At 27.1% G+C, this 23,464-nt stretch overlaps 1 protein-coding gene across 1 annotated transcript in view; it reads left to right on the top strand.

Moving 5' to 3' along the window:
* Nucleotides 1–23,464, top strand: part of LOC136978990 (uncharacterized) — a 147,934-nt gene that overhangs the window by 87,673 nt on the left and 36,797 nt on the right. The window contains exons 8-24 of the mRNA XM_067274869.1: nt 2,619–2,831; nt 4,016–4,119; nt 4,196–4,280; nt 7,582–7,746; nt 10,167–10,334; nt 10,409–10,621; nt 11,686–11,795; nt 12,191–12,272; nt 12,809–12,991; nt 15,410–15,625; nt 15,873–16,028; nt 19,078–19,287; nt 19,374–19,477; nt 20,470–20,554; nt 21,858–22,019; nt 22,263–22,427; nt 23,133–23,211. Of these exons, the coding sequence (XP_067130970.1) occupies nt 2,619–2,831; nt 4,016–4,119; nt 4,196–4,280; nt 7,582–7,746; nt 10,167–10,334; nt 10,409–10,621; nt 11,686–11,795; nt 12,191–12,272; nt 12,809–12,991; nt 15,410–15,625; nt 15,873–16,028; nt 19,078–19,287; nt 19,374–19,477; nt 20,470–20,554; nt 21,858–22,019; nt 22,263–22,427; nt 23,133–23,211 (2,500 nt within the window). The remainder of the gene's footprint in view (nt 1–2,618; nt 2,832–4,015; nt 4,120–4,195; nt 4,281–7,581; nt 7,747–10,166; nt 10,335–10,408; nt 10,622–11,685; nt 11,796–12,190; nt 12,273–12,808; nt 12,992–15,409; nt 15,626–15,872; nt 16,029–19,077; nt 19,288–19,373; nt 19,478–20,469; nt 20,555–21,857; nt 22,020–22,262; nt 22,428–23,132; nt 23,212–23,464) is intronic.

Below are 23,464 nucleotides of genomic sequence, written 5' to 3' on the forward strand. Positions count from 1 at the left end.
CCCGACCGGCCAACCTTTTTTCTACGGTCCCGACCCCCAACAGGGGTACCTAAGAGCACATTTTAGAATACCGGTTGGACGGCGGGCACCATTTATTTTTTCAAGGCGAATTTAGAATTGGACATAGTTAATAATACATACACATAATGTACAAAAAACATTTAATTCCAAAAATGTAATTTAACATAAACAAGAATATTAACAATAATTTTTATAAAACAAGTAATTACCAAACAATGCGTACAAAATCTACAAAGTATAAAAATTCTTTATAAAAAAATATAAATCTTAAAGTCAATATGATTTTTGGCATTGCATTTCATTGGCCATTGCTTTGTAATTAGAAGAGTATGTTATTCCTCCTCGTAAGCAATCGTCAAGGTGTTCATCTGTAAGTCATGATCTGTACTTTGAGTTTATGATGTTCATTGTTGAAAACAATGATTCACACAAGTATGTGGAACCAAAAAACGATTTTATTTTATATGCTGCTTTTTTCAAGAATGGAAATTTGTTTCTTTCAACTATATTCCAGAAATTCTCATTTGATACAATGGATTTTAGGATAATGTTGTTCTGAATATCCAAAATTTCTATCTCTACCTCTCCAGCCAACCCCCTCTGGAGAGACCCGGGATGAAATCCAATCGGGTCGAAAAATCTCCAGGAATTTTTCGGGATGGTCCAAGTGGATATGTCGGGCCCCATCCCTCATCAGCTGGCCGCCCAATTGTATGGTGGCTGAACACATAATGGGAGGGAGTTTAAAAAGAGAAAAGTTAAAATCGCTTAAAATATCTTTTAAAACAGAAAAACCTAATACCGAATTGATGAAGGGTCATGATATATGCAAAATGCACATATTAGTTTAGTAAAGAAATGTCAGTCAACTTTCAAATTAAATAACTGTGGTTTGAGAAGTTCTTTGGAATAGGAAAATTATTATTATTTTTGTTCTACTTTTATTATTTAAGGATTAACATGTCTAGATTATAATAATAAGTATTAAAACTTTATCACGAAAAAGGATATTTAAAAAAATTACTTCTACAGACACTTTCAATTTTTACTTAGAAATAGATATATTCATTTATTATAAAGGAGACAAACAAAAATGTATTTGAAAAAAAACATAATTTTAAATACATAATAAAACAAATATTTATTTTATTTGGGTCTGTAATTAATCAAACACGACGAAACACCATTTTAAAGTGATTTTTATTCAAATAATATATTTATAAATAATATGTAGCCAAAAATGTAGCCACGTCAAATTTATGTAACCCAAAAAGTAGCCAATGCGCCAAATGATATTTTTTACGCCAAACTAAAAAAAGGGTAGCCAAATTTGGCGCAAAGTGGCCAAATATGGCAACGCTGGATGAGCTCCAGACAAATGTCTGCGTTGTCACGGCAACCATAGAAACGGATCGATTCATTTCATTTTAGGTATGGGAAATTTGGTTGGCGAAGATTTGGCGCAAGGGGAAAAAGAGATCGGTCGCATTTCGCTTTGTGCTTTTATCTGTGTTGAGTGCCATTTCTACTTTTGTGTGGTTAATCATTAAAAATGAGAAAACTTTTACATAGCATTTTATTGAAAACTGAAATATTTTTATTTTTATCGTGGTCGCACAGCGGCGGGCACACATTAAACGTCGGCGAGCGCTATGGTGCCCGTGGGCATAGGGTTGGGGACCTTTGTGTTAGAACATATTCAATTTTCAAATTTAAACAGATTAGTTCGGTTTTTCTCGACCTTTTTTCTTTAGAACGTTTGATGAAAATCGAACGATATAATCAGAACATGTCGTGAAAATCAAACAATATTAGAACATTCGATTTTCAAATTCGGCCTTTCTTTCGAAATACTTAGTTTGTTGATGAAATTACAGTAGAGAGTCATTAATCTGAATCAATTGGGGACTGGGGTTGTTCAGATTAGTGATTTGTTCGGATTACTGATTATGTACAAAAAAATATATTAACCTGTTCGATGTTCAAATTTTTCTCCATTGCGTGTCGCTTCGTGTTGAATTCATCATCGATTTTAAGCCTAACGAAAATTTTTATAATAATAATCAAGGCTATTGTATCGTTAAAAATTATTTCTTTATTTTGTACAAACAAAATAAATATATTGAAGAATATAAAAACATGAAAATTATACTTTAGAAGTAAATCTAGTATCAAAAACGTTCGATTCAGCACGACACAGTTCGACTGAAAATCGTTCAGATAACCGGTGATTCAGATTTCCAAGGTTCAGATTAACGACTCTCTACTGTTCTCTTTTTCTTTTGTGACTATAACTTAATAATCTTAATTATCACTATCGTTACTTTTGCCCAAGCAACACTGGGCCTACCTGCTAGTAATTATATTATTAAAATAAAATCTTACTGTATAGAGTAATTTAGTTTTAACTAAATGTATAGACTATATTTAGTTAAAAGATTTTAAATAGTGATATTTTATTTTAATTAATATTAAAATAATTCAAGAGATGCATATTTCTCAGTATGGCAGTTATCATCATTGTAACAAAATATGCATCTCTTGAATTTTTCTTATAAATTTGAATTATTTTATTTATCATATATTTTTTGTTTTAGTGTGTTTACAGAAACAACAATTTGTGCAATCATTGTTGAAACAAAATCCTACAAATGAAATTTACATTCCACAATGTTCAGAAACAGGAGAATTTATTCCCAAACAATGTAATAATGATGGACGATTATGTTGGTGTGTTGACAGAAATGGAACACACATTCAAAGTACAATGGGACCATCAGAAATTGTGAACTGTGAAGATTTTATTAAAGGTAAATTCATAAAAGTCTTAATTTCTTGTTTAATATATATTTTTTCACTAATCATATATTTTTAGTCATTAAAAAATGATTTAACTTTGAAAAATAAGTATAAATGTTAAGACTTTTGAGTCTTATCTTTTAAAATATAAAAATTAAAAGTTCATAATAGATACATGTACATATAAAATACATATAAAATTCTTACCCGTATAAATCATGTTCTTACTTAAAATAATGAAGTATCTATTAGGCTTTATTTGGGTAGATCATAAAATAATGTTTCCTAATATGATTTTAGAGAGGGTGTAGACAAAAACATTACATTGTGCTGTTATGCTTCTACTACATATTAGCTAAATACAAGTGCATAGTAGTATAGGTAATCAATAGTGGGCTATTTACCCACATAGTTGTTATGCAATCTCTTCTCATGGTACCAAATTCTATCTTACTTCCTATGAAAGATAGCAGCAGTTTAAATTGCAAAGTCATACAGTGTCTCAAAATTAGTACAAAATATCTTTATCGGGTTAAAATACTCAAAGCAGAAGCAGCTGGATACCATCAAAAAATGGATGGGTAAAACTGTGTGAGGCTTCTTTACAGGACCTCAAATGTTCAAGATCATACAGAGAAGCAGAGTTATTCTATATATAGTATATATATTACTCAATATAACTCAATATACATACTATCTGTTAAATATATCACTGTTGCAAGTTACGTGTTCACAGATAGTGAGTAGGATACCTTCCAAGTAAGTATAAAATCACACATGACTACTTTGGTCCGTTTCAAAGCCATACTGAACCAAAAGGTGGCGGGCTTGTAGAGACGCCACATCATAGCCATTTATTTGTTAGAAAAATAATACAAAGGTTATATAACACACATTGCTACAGGCATAGTGTTAAATTTCTTCCTGTCATTATCTATCTCAGTATATACATACTAGTCTTATTAATTTTTGCAAATCTGTATACAGTTGGATTTAAAAATATCAGTAAATTTACTTGTATAAAAGAAATCCATACATTCATAAATACTTTTTCAATGTCCTATTGTAAATAACAAACATAATTTATTGATATTAATTAGTTGTAAATTTTGTTAATAAACATAATAAATTAAAAATTTATATTTTGCCAAATAATATATATTAATAATTATTTTTTATTACTTTTTATAATTAGATGAAGAGGATAACTGTAATAAAACTTGTGAGATTGAATGTGATACAGGATTCAAATATGATATGAAAGGATGTAAAATATGTGAATGCTCTGATCCCTGTGAAGTAAGCTTATACATTATAAAAAAATTTAAAAATTTTTAATATATTTCACTGAATCACCATATCTATAAATTTTTAGAAAATCACTTGTCCAGAAGGTTCTGTATGTATATTAATGAAAGAAGAACCTTGTTTTTCAAATTCTTGTCCTCCAGTTCCTACTTGTAAGTCAATATATTGTTAAGCATTTCATTATAATTTATGAAACAAATAAATATTTAAATATTTTACTATTAATTTAAAATAAAATTCAAGTTATTGAATATACTTTGTTTTTACTATAAAGTGTACCATATTTATTCAAATGTAAGATGCCATTGAATCTAAGATGCATCTTACTTTTTACATACTCAACCATAGAATTTTTTTTAAATAGATGACTTGAGTTCAGAAAAGCACTTATAAAACTGATTCTATTGACATAAATTTGTCAATAGAATCAGTTTTATGTCAATAGAATCAGTTTTGTTGACTCAAATTTGTATAATATTTATTGCAAGTAAAGTAAGTTATTCACCACTGTTAGATCAAGAATGTAGTTATCAATCACTCAATTTTAATTAAAATAACATTGATATAGTATCAATAGTATCAAAGTCAGAAACTTCTTCACTTTCTGTGTTAGGCTTTTCTGAATAAACTGTGGATTCAATGCTCACATTTTCTCACAAAAACGTCGTCGGTGCCATTTAAGCATCAGAAATGCAATATTTTTTGAAAGAGAGCTACATAAATTTTCTGGGATTTTCATCCAAGTATTTAGGTTATTGGTATAGACTAATGAAATTGAGCTAAATTGATCTTTTAAATATTTACTATTTACTATTATGAATATTGGTCTAATTAAATCATTAAAATAACATTATGGAATTAGCAACAGGAAAATAAGATGCATAACACTAAATGTAGCCAATAATGACATATTATATTAAATCTAAGACACCTCATTTTCAGACATACTAAAACCTGATAAAAAGCATGTCTTATATTTGAGTAAATACAGTATATTTTTATCAGAGTTATCAATTTACAACTACAAGTCTTTTATTCATATAGATCTTGAACTAAGGGATTTAATGTCATTTACAATTTGTCAAAAGTTATAAGCAAAAAGAAATTAGTAATTACTTTTCTGCAATTCTATACAACCTTGCATTAGTACTGTAGAGGATTTCAATAGTTTTCTCTTTAGATAGTTATAAAATCAACATATAAAATAAATAATTTCTAACAATTACTCAATATTTTAAAAAACAGTATTTCTATCTATACTATGCTCAATTCCACATCTTCAATATCAATATATAAATGGTCAAAATGCTGTAATTTTCTAGGAATTATCATATAATAATTTGTAGAAAATTACAGTATTTTGACTGTTTATACAGTAAGTGATCAGTTAACAAACAGTTTGGACTGCAAACAAATCCGACAACGGACACTTTTGCAAAAGATTTTTATGTTCGGACAACAAATACCTGACAGAACTAACACAAGAATAAGTGATGCTGCATTTAAGATTTGTAAAACTATATTTTAATGGCATCTATACATGGTTAATGGAATGAGACTTTCACAGTTGTATACATAATCTTTTTTGCACTAGTTAATTTCTGTTCTCTGAATTTTTATAAGTGCTTTTCTGAACTTTTTATTTAAAAAACTGATAATATTATGGGGCCTAAAAAGAGTGGAGTGTCAAGAACTGTGTTCACTATAGAAACTAAGCAAGAGATAATAGCCAAGGTAGAGAGTGGGCGCAAGATGTCTAATATTGTAGGCGGATGACTTCAACAGGTCTACAGTAGATACAATCTTAGCTAAGAAAAATATAATCAAAAAGACTCGAGCAGATAAAGGAGTAACAAAAACCGCATCTGATAAACAAAGATGTGCCATCCATGCAAAAATGGAGAGATTGCTTTTAGTTTGTTATTACATGTCAAGAAACATAGTAAAAAAGTATATTTTTTACTATGTTTCCATTTTTTATTTATTTTTTGGGGTCTCCAGAACGAATTAATCAAATTCTCACAAAAATCTATGGTAAATCGATAATCTATTAATGAACAATTTGGATAGCGAACATGGTCTTGGAACGGATTATGTTTGTTAACTGATCACCCATTGTATATTGATATATGAGTATTTAAGATTTTTCAATAGTTACATATAAAGTTTTCAGTTCAATTAGAATGTTTTGCAAATTTAACTTTAATAAAATATAATACTCAAAGTATATAGCTTGAAATATAAAATATAATATTTAAAATTTTTTACAAAATTTAAGGTTAAATCAATGTTATCTTAATTAAAATTGAGTGATTGAGAACTATATTCTTGATCTAACATGTTTTCATATGTAAAAAAAATCATTTCTCTAGAAATTCAGAATAAATTATTTGATGTTTACATTGATTACTGAAATAGGACATATGGTTAAAACTTTGAATAGATTGATTTAGGGTTAAAATGGGTTAAAATGAAACTTGTGCATTTAGAATGTGCCAAATGTAAAGCATAAAAGAGCACATTTAAAATTATGTTTGCATTCTATATATAATTATTTTTTAAATAAATTTTCATTAATATTGTTAATTTTTTTAATTTACATTGTAGTTTTACAAACGATTTTTTATATAATGCATAAAAGCATTAATTAAGTCATTAATGTGTATTAATATGTTATCAAGTAACGTAACAAGAATTTTGTTCTAATAAGATAGGATTTTCTTTCTGTATGTTTTATTAATGATTAAAGTATTTTAGTTAAAATTTATTTACATTAAAAAATATAATTTTAGTTAAAATAAAATGTACAGAATATATTTTTTTTAAAGTAATATTTTATAATAATAATAATAAATTTACCGTATATCTCAGTGGATAAGACGATAGTTGAATCATAAAAAATGGCCCCAAAATCCGGGGTCGTCTTATATGACAGATACAAACAAAAATTAGATTGAAATTTATATAAATTAAAACCATTATAAAAAGACAGACAAACCGTAATTATTTACTAGAAGAGAGTAGGGTATGTGCCCAAAATAGAATAGCCCATAGAATGTTTTTGTGAATAGTCAGTCATTACCCGAATGCCCGAATCAGTGTGAATGTTTGCAATAATCGCAAGGTAGTGCTGCCAGATGCAAGAAAATAAAATTTGTTTATTGGAAAAATTACAAATAGGACATAATTCCATATACACTATACAGTGTTGTTATCCAGATGATGATCGCTGATCTAAACTAAATTCATAGGCTGTTGATAGTTTGGGGGTCATCTTATAGGACAGATATATGCTAAAACCATAAAACTTTGATGAAAATTTATACCTCGTCTTATCTGAAGGTCGTCTTATCCACTGAGATATACGGTAGTTTGTCTTTACAAATGTGACATCTTTAATACAAAGTTATTGGCTATTTTAGAAAAGAATTTAATTTGAGAAATTTATTACAGGTCATAAAAAACAAATGTATAATTGTAGTGATGGCATACCCTTAACAAGTAATGTCACTGGGAAACTTATTAATTGTAGTGATGAAAATTGCCCATCAACACATGACTGTGAAATTTTAAATGAAGAAAATTTTGGTTTATGTTGTCCCAAAACAACAGACATTGGTAAATATATTTTTTTAAACTTTTAAATAATGTGTTAAAAATTTAATACTATTTAAAAAATATTGCAGTAAAAATAGAGAAAAAAAATTATGTAATGTGTTGTGACAGATTTTTTTTCCTTCTTTTTTCTTGTAGGATATTTTTACATAATTGCTTTTTATTAGTATTTGTTACGTAAATTAAAATATCAAACAACATTACAGTTTAAATATACTTCCAGTTTACATTCATTTTTAATAAATAGCATTTTATATTCTTATTAATTAAGCAAATCAAAACTAAAAGTAACACTAATTATATTAGTTAAAATGTATCTTTAGGTTATATTTTATAATTAAATTGTAAACATTTTTAAGTTATTAAAATGTGTTTTAATTTTATTTTATTATTATTATTTTTGTGCAATTAGTAACAAATGATAAATTCAAATTTTGAAAATTACAAAAAATCATATTTTATGAAATGCATGCTTTTAAATTTTATGTATTAAGCTCTTATAATATTGTTTTTCTTTCTTAAAATTTTAATTTTGGAAATTGTTGCATCTAGAAAAGTGGAAAAATCCCTTTTTATGATTCCAGTCTTATAAAAAATAGTTTCAAAAAAAGATGTCTCAATTTTTATCAGTTTAATATATGTACATTAATTTAATTAGCTTCTTGTTTTCATTTTAATGTATAGGACATAGAAAGTGAATTTTCTTGTTGCAAATTTTGTTGAAAATATGAAATCTATATCATTGTGGTGTTCATACAAGTGGTACAGTACGGTCCGCGAACGAAAAGTACAGAAGGACTCTACAACAATTATAATAATATTCACAGTCCCTTTATTACACTTTGTACAAAGAGGTTATATCAGGAATCCCAACTGGTTACATGAAATTTTATGATCCGGTGTGGTTTTCACAAATAACTCTTTGTTCCAAACAAAGCACGAAGGTGACTCTTTCCTGATCGCGTCACACTTAAATTTTAGTAAACACGTAACTAACCCAACTTAATTCTAACTTAAATCTAACTTAATACTAAGGAAAATAATGAGGGAGACAGGATAGTGGGAAGAAATAAGAAATGAAAAGTTGCTTCACTCGGGGTTTTTCTATATCAGGACAATATGCTCTTTAGGTAGGACCTTGGTTCTGTTATTGTGACTTCCATCTTTCGGATCCTTTCTTCTATATCACTTATCGAGATTCTTCCTTTATGATAAACTTTCTAACTTGGCCCCTGTCTGGACGGCCTCAAACTTCTTTTCTCTCTATCAAAACTTCCTTCCGAGCTCCTTCTCACACATCCGATCTCCTCCGTGCCTAGTCCAAAAGTGACCTATTGCTTGGGCGCTATTCACCCGGCCGCACTCTCTACTGTCCTGTGTTCTGATTCTTAGAACCGTTAATTCTACCCCAAGGCAATAGCGGTCTTTGGAAAGTGTTAGGAAAAGAGAAGACAAAGAAACAAAGGAAAGGCTAAAACTAACTAAAACTAATAAATATAAATATATTATTATGGCCGATGGCCACATCATCTTTAGATTACTTCAGTTTTAGTTTCTTTCATTTCTTTTTTAAGAACATTCAAAATTTTTATACATGCATCAAATAATCAAGATTTATAGAAAATGAATTGCCAAAAATTGGTTGAAAATATTTTATCACAATTTTTCATAAAAAATCTTTTTATGAAGAATTGTTTACATGTGAATATTCTGATCAAAAGCTTCATTACATTCAAATTGCTCATTTAAATATTGATATTAATTCATTATATTTACATTATTCATCAAATTTATTATATTATACAGTTACTTACCAAGCATTACAATTCAATAAGAATTTAATTTATTTTAAATATGTAATTACTCTTAAATTGGCTGTTGTAATGAATGAAGTAAAAACCAATATTTACTAGCAAACTTTTTAACGGAGAATAAACATTTTTGATTATTTATTGTACAAACTTAAACAATTATAGACTTGTAGATATCACTAAAAGTTATTGAAAATGTTTACTTTTTTCATTAAATAGCTTGCTAGTAAATACTGGTTGTTTCATTTCTTTTAAATTTATAATAGCATTATTTTAAATAAATTGGAAGATCTTAATTATTTCTTTAATAGTGAAATTTTGTTTTATATTGAAAAAAATCTAATATTGAATTTGAAGTAAAACTACAAATATAATAAAAATAATAAAATCCAAACCTTAAATAATACAATATTTTTCAAATTATTTTATTTTATTTTATATTTAAAAGTTTTATTTTAATATTATGATAACAAGATATAAGATTCATTGATCTAATGCTTGTGGATTATTTCAATTAAATAGTTTTATTTAAATTGTAGATTTCAAGAATGATTGAATTTTGATTTAATTTTAATTTGTTTGTAAATAAAATTTATATTTATAAAATTACAGATATAGCAACATCAGATATTTGCCCAGAGTTTGCTGATGATGTAACATTATGTGAAAATAATACATGTATTAATGATTTTGATTGCCCTGATAATGCAAAATGTTGTCCATCACAGTTATGTGGAAATAGAATATGTATAAATTTTAAACCATCAAGGCTTCCCACAAGTATGTTGTAAACTTTAAAATAAATAATTAAATTTTTAAATTAATTAATAATTTTTCAAATTCTTTATTTTTAGTGTGTGAGTATTTAAGAGATATGGGTACTAAACTAGAAGAAGAAAAAATTGGTCCTGGTATATTGGCAATACCAATCCCAGGCTGTAGACCTGATGGTACATATGAATCTATTCAGTGTGATCGAAGTGGACAATGTTGGTGTGTTGATGATTTTGGAGTGGAAATAATGAATACAAGAGCAGTATCCAGGAGTAATGTTGATTGCAATCAAGGTAATAATAGTAATTTTATTAATGGTTTTATTATTGGGTTTGGGTACCTAGTTGAACATATAATAATTTAGCATTTTATAATTGATACAACAAAACCATATTAAAAATATTGTAAATTATAGATTGTATTATTATGTAAGCATTAATGATGTTTATATTTATGTACATTTCATAAATTACAAATATTTATTTATTACATTCATAAATTTTAAAACTAATTTTTTTGTCCCATTTAAAAATCCTTTTGAATCCAATTTATCCATATTTGTTTATATGTAATTACATTTTTTCTTCATCTACTTAGATATAAAATTTTATAAACAAATATATCTTATATAACACATGTATGATCAATGAAAATAAATAATTCACTGCATATTAGATAATATAGATGAAAATATATACAAAAACTTTTTTTATATACTATAATTTCTGAAATTTTACAGCATTAATATATTTAAAAATAGTTAAAATATTGATATTAAATTCTGTATATAAATTTTTCTTACAGAGAAATATAACGAGATAGTACTCTGAAAAGTTATTATCAAAACAAGCAGTAACAAATTAAATCTATATTGAATGTAACTAACAACTCTTGTGGTTCAAATATATGAATATTTGATAGTTCTATAATAAACCTTTTGCCTGTTCTTATTTCTAAGCCTTCTCATGATGTTTTATATAGTCTACTATTAGAAGGAGAATTGGAATTAAACTTAGTTAAGCTCCACTTTTCTTCTTGGTATTTATCTCAAGTTATGCTCATTTCTGTATTTTAGTAATTTTTTCCTCATAAACTGAACAGAACTTCAAAAATTATTTAAGAATATTGTTGATTAAATATGATTTGGTTTTAAGACATTTTTATTTGTATATATGATTCTTTACCTAAAAAATGGTTTTTATTTAATGTAATTTAATTTATATAAGGTTACTGAATCATACTTAATTATTTTCCAATTTTATCATTTAGCATTAATTTAAATAGATTATTCTGCAATTTTTGTTAAAATTATTATAATAGATCTTAATGAATTTTAAGAGTTTTTGTTTTATCATAGCTCGAAGTCAGCGTCCATGCTTAGGTTTTGTCTGTAGACTAGGATGTGACTATGGATTTGTACTTGATGATAAAGGATGTCCACTTTGCGAATGTAGAAATCCATGCAAGGTAAAATAAAAAATAGTAGAAATAGAAATACACGAATTTACAAAGAAAGAATTTTAGATACATATTTTTATCAGTAGGATTTATATTAATCCATAAGACAAATATTTTTGCAAATCAAAATAGTAAAAAAACCATGAAATAAATTTAGCATTAAACATATTTCAAGAATTCCCAATATTTTTTAATGTTGACTTAGATTTATTTATTAGATAATATTATTAGACTTACTTATTAGGAATTCATCTTTTCATATATTTATTCATTCTCTTATGTGTTTTTGTATTGTAATAATTATAAAGAATGTCTCTTATTTTAAAATTGTATAGTTACATTATTTACTGGTAAATGTTATATTTTTAATTAATATGATGATAATTCCAATATTTTCTTTCAAGAATGTAAAATGCCCAGAAAATAACATTTGTCAGTTTTATGAAGTAAAATGTGCTTCAAATTGGTGTCCACCTTTACCTCAATGTAAGTTTAAAAATTTTAACTTTAATATCTTAAAAATATTAAATTATTAAATTTTAATATAATTTTCTTTAAAAAAACAGTGAATCTCTAGTGGTTGCAAAGCATTCTATTGTATTATTGATTATTTATATATATTATATATATATATATTAAAATTGAATATATTATTAAATAAAACATATTGTGTTCGGTATTAAAATTATTAACATTATGCTATGTTAATTTTGTGTTTATTTTTAGTAAGTTCACCTTAATCTCTATTGTTTATAATCAGTATTTTTCTATAAAGTTTAAAGTGATAATATAGCAGAAACTTTTTTATTTCTAACATTGACATAATATTGTTAGAATTATATTTGTTAAATCAGCAAATATAATTCTAGCAATTTACTAGCTCTTTAAATTGTTGTTTTATCTTATATTGTAAGGTATTCTAAAAAATTTACTTTGAAAAAATAAAAAAATTTGCTTTGAGATATAAGATATGCAATTTATTAATTTCATTGAAAAATAAGATCGTTTCTCAATTTACTTAGGTGTTCCTTATGAAAAAGCAAGACCAACATTTCCAGAATGCCCTGTGGGTAGTCCTATGGTTTATGAAGACACAAATCTACCTGTTATCTGTGATCCTAAATCTAATTATCAGTTGTGTCCTCTTGATCATATCTGCACAGTTAATCAACCTAATGAAGCAGGTGTTTGTTGTCCAAATGCAGGTATGTTGGACAAAAATTTATTGAAAATTAAATATTAATTTTTATTATTTATTAGAAAAATTCTAGATATTAAAGCTCATCATAGACTGCGTGACTTCTCAAGACAAAAACTCATAACACCTTATATATAAGCAGCCGTGTTTATTAGAAACTACCTAACGTTTTCGGTCGTATTTAATGACCTTCTTCAGGATAGAACATTTAAAAAATCAAACATAAGAACATTTAGCAGTAACGAACAAGCGTTTGGAACGTTTTTAAAGTGAACATCTAAATAGAATAGCGTGCGCCATCTCTACATAAATAGTATTAAATAACACAATACATGAGAATAATGTAAAAATAGATAACAGACAGTGAAAAATAATAATATATGCCTCGTGGGATATTAAAAATAAAAAATAAAAATAAAATAAAATAAAATACAAACAAACGAGTACGGTGCATGCCGAATATCTCATATAACCGAGGGAAGGGTAGGAGCTGTGCAGAGACTATAACTGGCAGGTTCAGTCCTTGCGTAAGCTTCTGCATATCCGCCTTTCTGGCGTTTACGTGTTGCCTGAGCGCCAGGCCATAGATTTCTAATAAACACGGCCTGGCCGTTAGGTAGTTTCTAATAAACACGGCTGCTTATATATAAGGTGTTATGAGTTTTTGTCTAGATATTAATATAATGTAAATAACAAATAATTTACGTAGTTAAAAATTGACTTTGTTCTATAATAGGTAGACAAATTAATTTAATAGATTTTTATGTCATCTCAATATTCAATTTTATTATCATCATCAGGTCTATATGGAATGAATTAACCACTGTATTATTATAATAATTCATTTTCTCTTGACAAATCTTTTATGTTATGAATATTTATTATTAATCATATAATAATCATTCATTTTTCATATTCACAATAAATCTGAGTTATTAATTTAATACTAATAATAAATAAGTATAAATTATATCTGTTTAGCAGATAGAACATGCATTCATAAAACAGATTAGAATTTTTCATTTAATAGAAGATAGATTTTTCAATTCTTTGGTTGGATATATGATTTATATCAAATTGCAAGCTTTCTTAATGTTGGTGAAACACATCGTTATCTCAATTTATACATAAAAGAAAATATGAGATAAGACAAATTTAGTTTAATTCATCCCAATTCCTCTACAATTACTGTAATTTGTGCAGATATAATCAGTGCTGGCTTATATCCTGCAGAAAATTTCAAAAAACAGAACAGAACAGAACAGAAATAAAACCTTTGCATAACTCTGCACCTCCAGAGCAGCTGTTGAAAGCATGACATGTACCATTTTAAACATTAAAATAGTTTTTTTTAATTTGCTTCCTTTAGCAATTTTTCCTTTTCACTTATTTTAGTTATAAACTAAAAATAAATGAAATAGAAAAGTAGAATACTAAGGCTGAATATCCTAAACTTTAAAAATGTTGAAAATACAAATAGCTACCAAATGACAATTTTTTTTTATTCCATCACTTCATTTCATTTTATACATAATATTAATATAATGTATATAATTTTTCAAGTTTATGTTAACATTTATTAAATAGAAAATAGTTTTGATGTTGACAATATCCAACAGCACAGGTTTAAGAATCAATTGCATCACTCTTATTCACTGTAGAGAACTATATATCTTGTTCAAATGCATTATTACAGCAATGAAAAGAGCAAGAGTTTTTATAGTCTAGTACCATTACAATTATCAACTCTCATGTCTTAATCATCGAGTGTGAATAACTGCTCATTTTGAAAAGTGTTTCTTTTGTTGGACAGACTGTAAATATAAAAGTCATTATCTTAACCATTAATATTATGAATAAAATATTGAAATTATGTAATGTTGAGAATTGATTAGAAAATAGTGTAAACAAAAGTAGAAGTATTACTCATGATCAAATATAAATTAATGTATTGCCATTTGAAGTTTAATTAATAATAACTAATATTTTTACTTCTTAAGCATATCAGAACTCTATTTTCTGTGCCTATCATAAATTATAATTGATGTGCTATTTTAATTTCATTATTATAATTAAAGCTTGTCAGAATTTGAAGTACATATTCATGATAAATTCATTTAAGAAGTTGTTTCTAAAAAGTTGAATGATAGTTTAACATAATTTATCAATCATTATAATTATTATCAAGAATATTTTGTTCTTAAAAATAATTGTAATGGATTTTTCATTATAATTGTTTTTAAATATTTAATTAAAAATGCATTTTCAGTGAATTATTGTAATTTGTCAGTTCTCTTAATTCATATATATAATTTTTAATATTTAATCAGATTATTATGTTAATCATAAACATTAATATTTTACTTATAGAAATTTAAAAATTTTTACTATTTTGACAAACTTGAACTTTATTTTATTTCTGTAGAATTAGGAACAAATTTTTTGAATAGTTCTGATGATATTTTGTCGTCTGATACAAAAAGTTCTCCAACTGAACTCATCAAATTGGGTGCATGCCCTAACGTTCAATCATGGGAAAGTGAAATTTGTTCAGATGAATGTAAAACAGATAAGGATTGTACTGGTCCTCAGAAATGTTGCAAAAATGCTTGTGGAGCTTATATTTGCAGAGATCCAGTTGGTATGATATTTATATACTTATCAAAATTCTTAAATATTTATATTTATGCAATTAAATCAAAACTTATAGATTTAATTCATATTACATAATTTTCCTAATTTAATTTATTTCACATAAATTAAATTAACCAAAATTAAAATTTTAAAACTTTTTAGTTCAGTCCTAACATTAATTTTATTGAATCCAATTTTGTAGTTTTTCAGTTACAATGGATTGAATTCTGTTTGATTTAAATAAATAATTTTAGGAATGACAGGAAAACCAGGACAATGCCCCTATCTTGTACCAGTAAATTCAGAATCATGTGATTATGAATGTTCTTCTGATTATGACTGTGATGATACACAAAAATGTTGTTCAAATGGTTGTGGTACTCAGTGTCTTTATCCTATTACATTAACTGGTAAGTGTGTTATTGTTATTAAACATTCTATTAAAACTTTCTTATTTTAAATATTATCAGTATTAAATGTTTATTTCATGTAGCCAACTGTTTAAATTTACCACAGAAAATGTTTTTGTCACATTAGGAAGCTGTCCTAAAACCAGACGAAAAAGTTTCTTTGAGGTAAATTTAAACAGTTGGCTACCTGAAATAAGCATTTAATACAGATACTAATATGGAACCAGAAACCCATGAGATAATATTTGATTTTAAATATTATTTTGTGTAATAAGAAAGTTAGCCAAGACCCACATACGCCATAAACTCCTCTCAGCACAACAGACCACAGCCATTGCAATTACCAAATCCTATAGAACAGCCCCCACGGATGCCCTATTGGTTATTGCAGGGCTACTTCCTATTCATCTGACTATCTTATACAGGTATATTAAGAATCTCTTCATAAAGATGATCACAGCAGACATCAATCAAGATCAACTCCATAAATACATCTCCGACTCAAAGATCTTACCCTCCTGATCTTACCCACTCTCTTGTCAATGAAATCGCTAAGAATGGTGTTGACCTTAACATGAATATGGAAAACAAACACCCAGCCAATAATATCTCCAGCAACTTTTACCTCAAAGAAACCTCTATCCCAAACGGCCTCAACTTCTTTACCGACGGCTCTAAAACGTCAGATGATGTAGGTGCCTCAGTATGCCTCAAAGATTCTTCAAAAAGAAACTTTTGGCAAGCAGTATACAAACTGCATAAAAACTGCTCTATTAACCAGGCAGAGTCACTAGCAATCTTCAACTCATTAAAGTATATTTATACTAATATCCAATGGCTACAACACAGGACAATCAATATTATCAGTGATAGCTGAATTGCCCTCCATCAAATTAAAAATGAAAACGTCAAACTCCCCATAATTGAAAACAGCCTCAAGCTAATATATGTACTCGAAGACTCCACCAAAATAAACTTCTGGATAAGAGGTCACTCTGGAAACATCAGGAATGATAAAGCTGACCACTTGGCCAAAAAAGCTAAGGATATTCCAACGAATTGCAACCACTCATCACTCCCAATGTCCTACTTCTGTAGCAAACTTAATAATATCATCATGGACAAGTGGCAGGATGAGTGGGATAAAAGCAACATCGGTCGCATCACTCATGAATTCATCCCTAAACTTAACAATAGAATGTTTAACAAACACCTAGAAACCCCACATGCTCTCACAGATTATGACGGCACATGGTAACTTTAAGGCCTACCTTTGTTGTTTCTTAAAGAAAGGCAACGGTCTGTGTGATTGTGGTGTAGAAAGTGGTGACCCCCATCACCTTATCTTTACTTGCACTAAGTACATTATTCACCGCTCTCATCTGAGGCAACTGGTGGAAAAAGACGGGCACCACTGGCCCTGTAAACTAAACACCTTCATCGACAACAGGAAAATCTACCTGTGCCTTTACGAACTTTGTTCACAACCTTAATCTTATGAACCACCAGCAGACCTTCTTAAGCAACTTGTAACTCCACATCCTCTTTTCAGTGTTACCCTACTCCTATTCAGCCTAGTGTGTTGTATTCTGTTTATCTAAGGCATCATTGAGCTCTTTCTTATCATGTTCAACCATTGTAACTTATTTATCCATTATTATAAGGCTACCATTGTATAATGTACTGTACATTCATTGCTTATTGTATAACCACTATATTTTGTCTCCCCCCGTATTATGTACAATCGCCGTATCCTGTACACCCTCTGTTACATATATAACCACTGGTCTTTGTATTTCTGCTGTTTTATGTTCAACATCCGTTTTACGTAACTTCCTTGCCTTACCCTGCATCTTGGTGCATTATTTTCCGACATCTGTCCCTTACTGTCCTTTACCACCTCTCTCCGGTCCCCTGCTGCTATGATTGTTCTTATAGCCCGCTCCCCCCTAATCGGTTACCATCGCGTCTTACCCTCTTATTTGTTTATTTTCTACTTGCGGTCCCTTCTGTTTCAATAGCATCCCCCTTAGTTCCTGGCAGACGCCCTACAACCCTCCTTTCCTCCCACTTTTTCTCCTCATCCCCACCCCACTCCACCCCACTCTCTACTACCCATACCTATCCCCCTTTCCTTCTTAAGGCTATACCATTGAGTCAGGCCTTTCCTTTAACATCCTATCCTATCCTAATAAGAAAGTTATATTACTCTTTACTTAACAAATAAAACTATAAAAATTATATTTTTATAAGAATATTTTTGATTTAAAAAAATTCAAAATATAAAGATATGGATATGTAAAAATGTTTTTCATTTTATTTCATAGTACAGTAGACCCCCCTATAACACGGGTTCATATAACACGGATTCGTATAACACGGCAAAAAAATTGCGATCGTATTCGTATAACACGCTAAAAAAGACTTGTATAACACGGTAAAACGTCATCGCCGACTTGTGTCGCGACAGGATTGGTCGAATCTGGACTAATAGCAAATATTGTACAAACTGTTAGAGTTTAAACAAGCACTGGATCTACTAAAAAACATTTATTCAACGGCCATAAAAATTATATTTCTATTAATGATGTCTCCAAAGTTAAGTTATTTTTCTGTGAAAAATTTGCTGATCAGGAAACATTCATCCGCCGTTCGATGAGCTACTCCATGATGAAAACAAGCTTAAGCAATGGCGTTGTCAAACAGTGCACGCTCGGTAAGTAATCCTACAATTTTTTGTTTATAGCATAGTTTATATGGATTATTCCCAAAAATTATATGTGATTTGGAAATGTTGAGTCAAATTAGTCTAGAATTGATTAATTTTATGGAAGAAAACCTTTCAAACAGCTGTAGCCCCTAAAACTGCACACATGTTGGGCTGTAATTGGTTCATGTATTTAAGTGACTTGTACAACACAGATTCATATAATGTGGAACGTATCTACCATATTATAGGGGGTCTACTGTATATTATATTCAGCTCTTTACATAAACTATGAATTATTGATTTTTATTTAAAAAATATGTGAACATAAATTATTTGCAGCCTGTCAGCATCAAAGAGCAGTAGCTGAGCACCGCAGTCGAGAACTAGGAATTCCTGCATCACGCATGTATTTACCTTCATGTACTAAAGATGGAAACTTTGAACCTATTCAGTGCCATCCAATTAGTCATATCTGTTGGTGTGTTGATGAAAATGGTGTAGAAATTGCAGGAAGCAGGACATTACCTGGAGGAACTGCCAATTGTTCTTGTAAGCATTATTAAGTTGTATTAAAAATTTTTATATATACTAATGTATACTGTTTGCCGATCTTAGCTATTATATTTTTTTTACAGCTGTAGGAATTTGTGAACCAATTGACTGTGATTTACAATGCCCAAATGGCTTATATCTTGATGAGCGTGGCTGTCCCATTTGTATCTGTCGTGATCCATGTCAGGTTAGTTATAAATATGTAATTATAATTTGAATTTAATTAATGAAATAAAGAAATATTTTTCTTTATTTAAAAAATTCTAAAAATAAAAAAGTGTATTGTAAATATTTAAATGTTATTATTTAATAATTATAAATATATTGAATTAATTACTACTTAATACTTAATTATAAAATTATTATTAATTTGAAAGCATTTGTATCATTTTAAATGGTAATAGAAAAATAAAAATTTCTAATTAAAATTATTTTTAATGGTACCACATATTTAAAAATGTGAATATGATAATCTGGTAAAATTCTGCTCTAAACTCAACTTTTGTATTGAATTTTAAATCTTGTCATTAACATTTCAATATCTTTCCATAAAGTTTATTACTTTTCCAAGAGAGAACACAAATCATTATTAGAACACTCAGGAGTCTATTCCATTCCTCTAGCCCAACCTAGAGATAACACTATCATGGAATATATTGAAACCACAATACATCACATCATCCCATTCAATCAAGTAAAAAAGAGAATTGGCAAAAATGGTGCTAGATAATAATTTTGTCTTCATATGGAGTAATATTGTTATTAAAATCAGTCATAAATCTGAAAGCAACTTTTATTTGGGAGATGCTATTTATAATAATAATAATTGTTATTATAATCTTAAAACAAAAACCAATTAATCAATCAACATTTACAGTAACAATTAACTATTAAAAGATCATTATTGTTCCAGATTGCTGAAACTTTATCTGCTAAATATCAAACTGAAACAATATTAGAAAAGTTTAATCTATTTTTTCACTATAGAATTTCTTAAATTTTGATATAATATTTGATTATAGTTTCAATTCAAGAATTATAAATTAAAAATATAAGAAGTTAAATCTGATGAAGATTGCAGTTAAAATTTAAATTAATATTATATATTTTAATACAGTATTTTTAATAAAACTGAATATGAAATTTATAATAAATTTTATTTAATAAATTTATACTTAGGGAGTGAAGTGCAAAGGATTAGGTGAAGTTTGTAGAGCTGCAAAAGTAAAATGTTCAAATAGTCCTTGTCCACCATTACCTCTCTGTAAGTTTTTTAAACAATTTCATATACTTTTTTAATTGTAAAATAATAATAAAATATTTATAATAATCAAATTTATAATAACTTTTGAGATATCTGTTAAATTATAATTTAGTAAATTTAATAAATTTTAAATGTGAATATAAATAATTGAAATTTTTATCATTCATATTTAATATTGTTGTCAGTGAATATTATGACAATAAGTCAGTTTCATAATTATAACATTGCCCCCAAAAATTATGAATTTGGAAAATTTGACAAGGTGTGGTGAGCAGTGATGCACTCAAGATTTAATCTTGGGGGAGCTGAGTTAAACAGATAAAAAAATTTTTAATGCAAAATCAATAAAATTCCCACCTTATGTGACTGCTAATTCATAAGTAATATAGAAATAGAAGACACAACACAATATAAATAAAACATGAATTTTAATTAAGAAAATATTGTTGGAAAATCTACTATTGTTTTTTTTCCTTTTACATTGGGGGTGTCAGGGCCATATACAGTCAGGTGTGCCACTGGACTGTATATGGATTTTGGTAGTTAATATTTGTTTAGTCTGTAATATAATTTACTTCTGTCCTTTCTTTCTTTTCTTAAATTAATTAAAAATATCTTCAAATATGTATGAAGTAATAATGTTTTTGAGAAACACTAACAAAGACTTTAAACATATCAATGATACAAAACTGTTTTTTGCATTATATTTTAAGTTTTGTTTATTAGAAAATTTCAAATAAACTTTTAAAATAAATATTTTTTTACATATAATATTCTTGTAAACACATTTTTAGTCTTTTGTGGTATCTTTATTAATTAATAAAGCAGAAATTTTAGCATGGTTGGAAACCATACCTTAATTTATTTTTATTTATTTTATTTATTTAAGAGAACAATGGAAACCCTGTATATACGGGTATATTACAACAAAAAAAAAGACATTACAATCATTAATACTCAATTCCAGTACAAAATGCATTATTATAAACAATGTAGAACGTAATAATAAGCCTGTTAAAAAAACAATATAATAATACAATAACAGACAAAACCGACAATAATAATAATTATATGCAAAAAAGAAAAATACACACAAAAATGGCAGCGAATAGTCGATGCAGACAAAAAATGTATAAAAATTATATAGAAGAAAAAAAAATGAACAATTACCTGGAAAAATTAAATAAATTATTAATTATAACATGCCCAAAAGTGCCAACCATGAATGCTGCCCCATATCTTCATTTTTAAGCTTTGAACTAGATTTTCATTTAATGATTATTTTAAATTTTTAAAATTTCAGGTCTTCCAAATCTTGAAAATCCATGTCCTTTCGGGGAACCATTACATAATATCAATTCCAGTAGCCTTTTTCAATGTGGTCCTCTGGGTGGACAATGTCCTTCATCACATAAGTGCCATCTTAGTCCCCTTGGAGAATATGCTGTTTGTTGTCCAAAACCAAGTAAGATATACAAATTAATGAGTAGAATAATTGAAATCATATTGCTCAACATCAAACCAAAGATAAAGGTTTATATATTTTATATAAAGTTCTATTAAGATAAAGTACTATTCTTTTAGACTTTTATACTTTGTCTAATATATCTAGTTCACTAATATGTTTTCAATATTATCTATAAACTAGTAATTAAAAAAATTTCTATAATTGTATGAAAAAATTATTACATAAATATAATTATTTTAGGAGATGTTTGTTATCAAAAACTTGATCCTGGACATTGTAAAGCATCTCTTCCTCGTTGGTATTTTGATCAAAAGGACAAAATATGTAAAAAGTTTTATTATGGTGGATGTGGTGGTAGCTTGAATAATTTTGCTTCTAGAGAACATTGTGAAAATACTTGTGCAGGTATTTCTGTTTGTTTTATTTTTTTAAATTTGAATATAATTTTTTTCTAAGTTATAACAAAAATCCTAAAATTATGATGTGAAACATTTAAAGGAATAAAAAGAGACTAAAATTCTATTGATACTGAATTTTTGATAAGAGAAAAGAAATCAAATTACTACTTCAATAAAAAATTGTATTGAAAATTTATAATATGTATTTTTTCTGTCAAAAATTAGAAATAGAAATCAATAAAGCTTATATAAAAAATTAACAAACAAATTAGTTTAAAGTGTTACAATTTGTATCTTTTTTTTAATGGATAAAATTCTTATGATAAAAGCAAGTATTTTATATAATAATATGTTTTTTTATAAATCATTTATCAAATTACATTATTTATATTGTAAAACTTTATAAATTTTTATTTTTTTTTAATATTTATTATTAGCAAACTTTTTCAACTATTACATTTTGAAATTACTTATTTTTTTTATAAAAAAAAAAGCTTAAATTTTCTTTAAATTGATTTTATTTTATTCATTATAATATTTAAATCTGTAAAAATAGAACTTTAATAAATTGTTTGATATTATGATTAGGGTATAGTTTCCTCAAATTTCATATTGAAGAAATATATTTTCCAACAATTATATTAAATTAATAATTAGTGAGGTTATAAAATATATTTTAAATGATTTTAATATTATTTATATTATTTTTCAGTTATATCATCATGTGAACATACGTGGGAACATAATTACAAATTACTAAAGAACAGTGAAAATGTGATCTTTATTCCTAAGTAATATATTTTAATATTATATGAATTATTTTAAATTAGAAGTAATTTTTACAATAAATTTAACTATATTTAACTGTCGTCAGCCTGTTATATACATAGAAAAATAAATACTATTCCAATAAAGAGATCCATTATAGGATAAAATGTTTTGAGCCTTTCTGCCTCAGCTTCAGATTTAAGTTTTGTTAAGTATGTTTGATGTATCTGAAGATGAGTCAAGAAAGACATTTTATACCTATAGTAAACAGACTTC

This window comes from Centruroides vittatus, unplaced genomic scaffold (genome assembly GCF_030686945.1).
Source record: "Centruroides vittatus isolate TY-2023 unplaced genomic scaffold, ASM3068694v2 contig_565, whole genome shotgun sequence".
NCBI lineage: Eukaryota > Metazoa > Arthropoda > Arachnida > Scorpiones > Buthidae > Centruroides > Centruroides vittatus.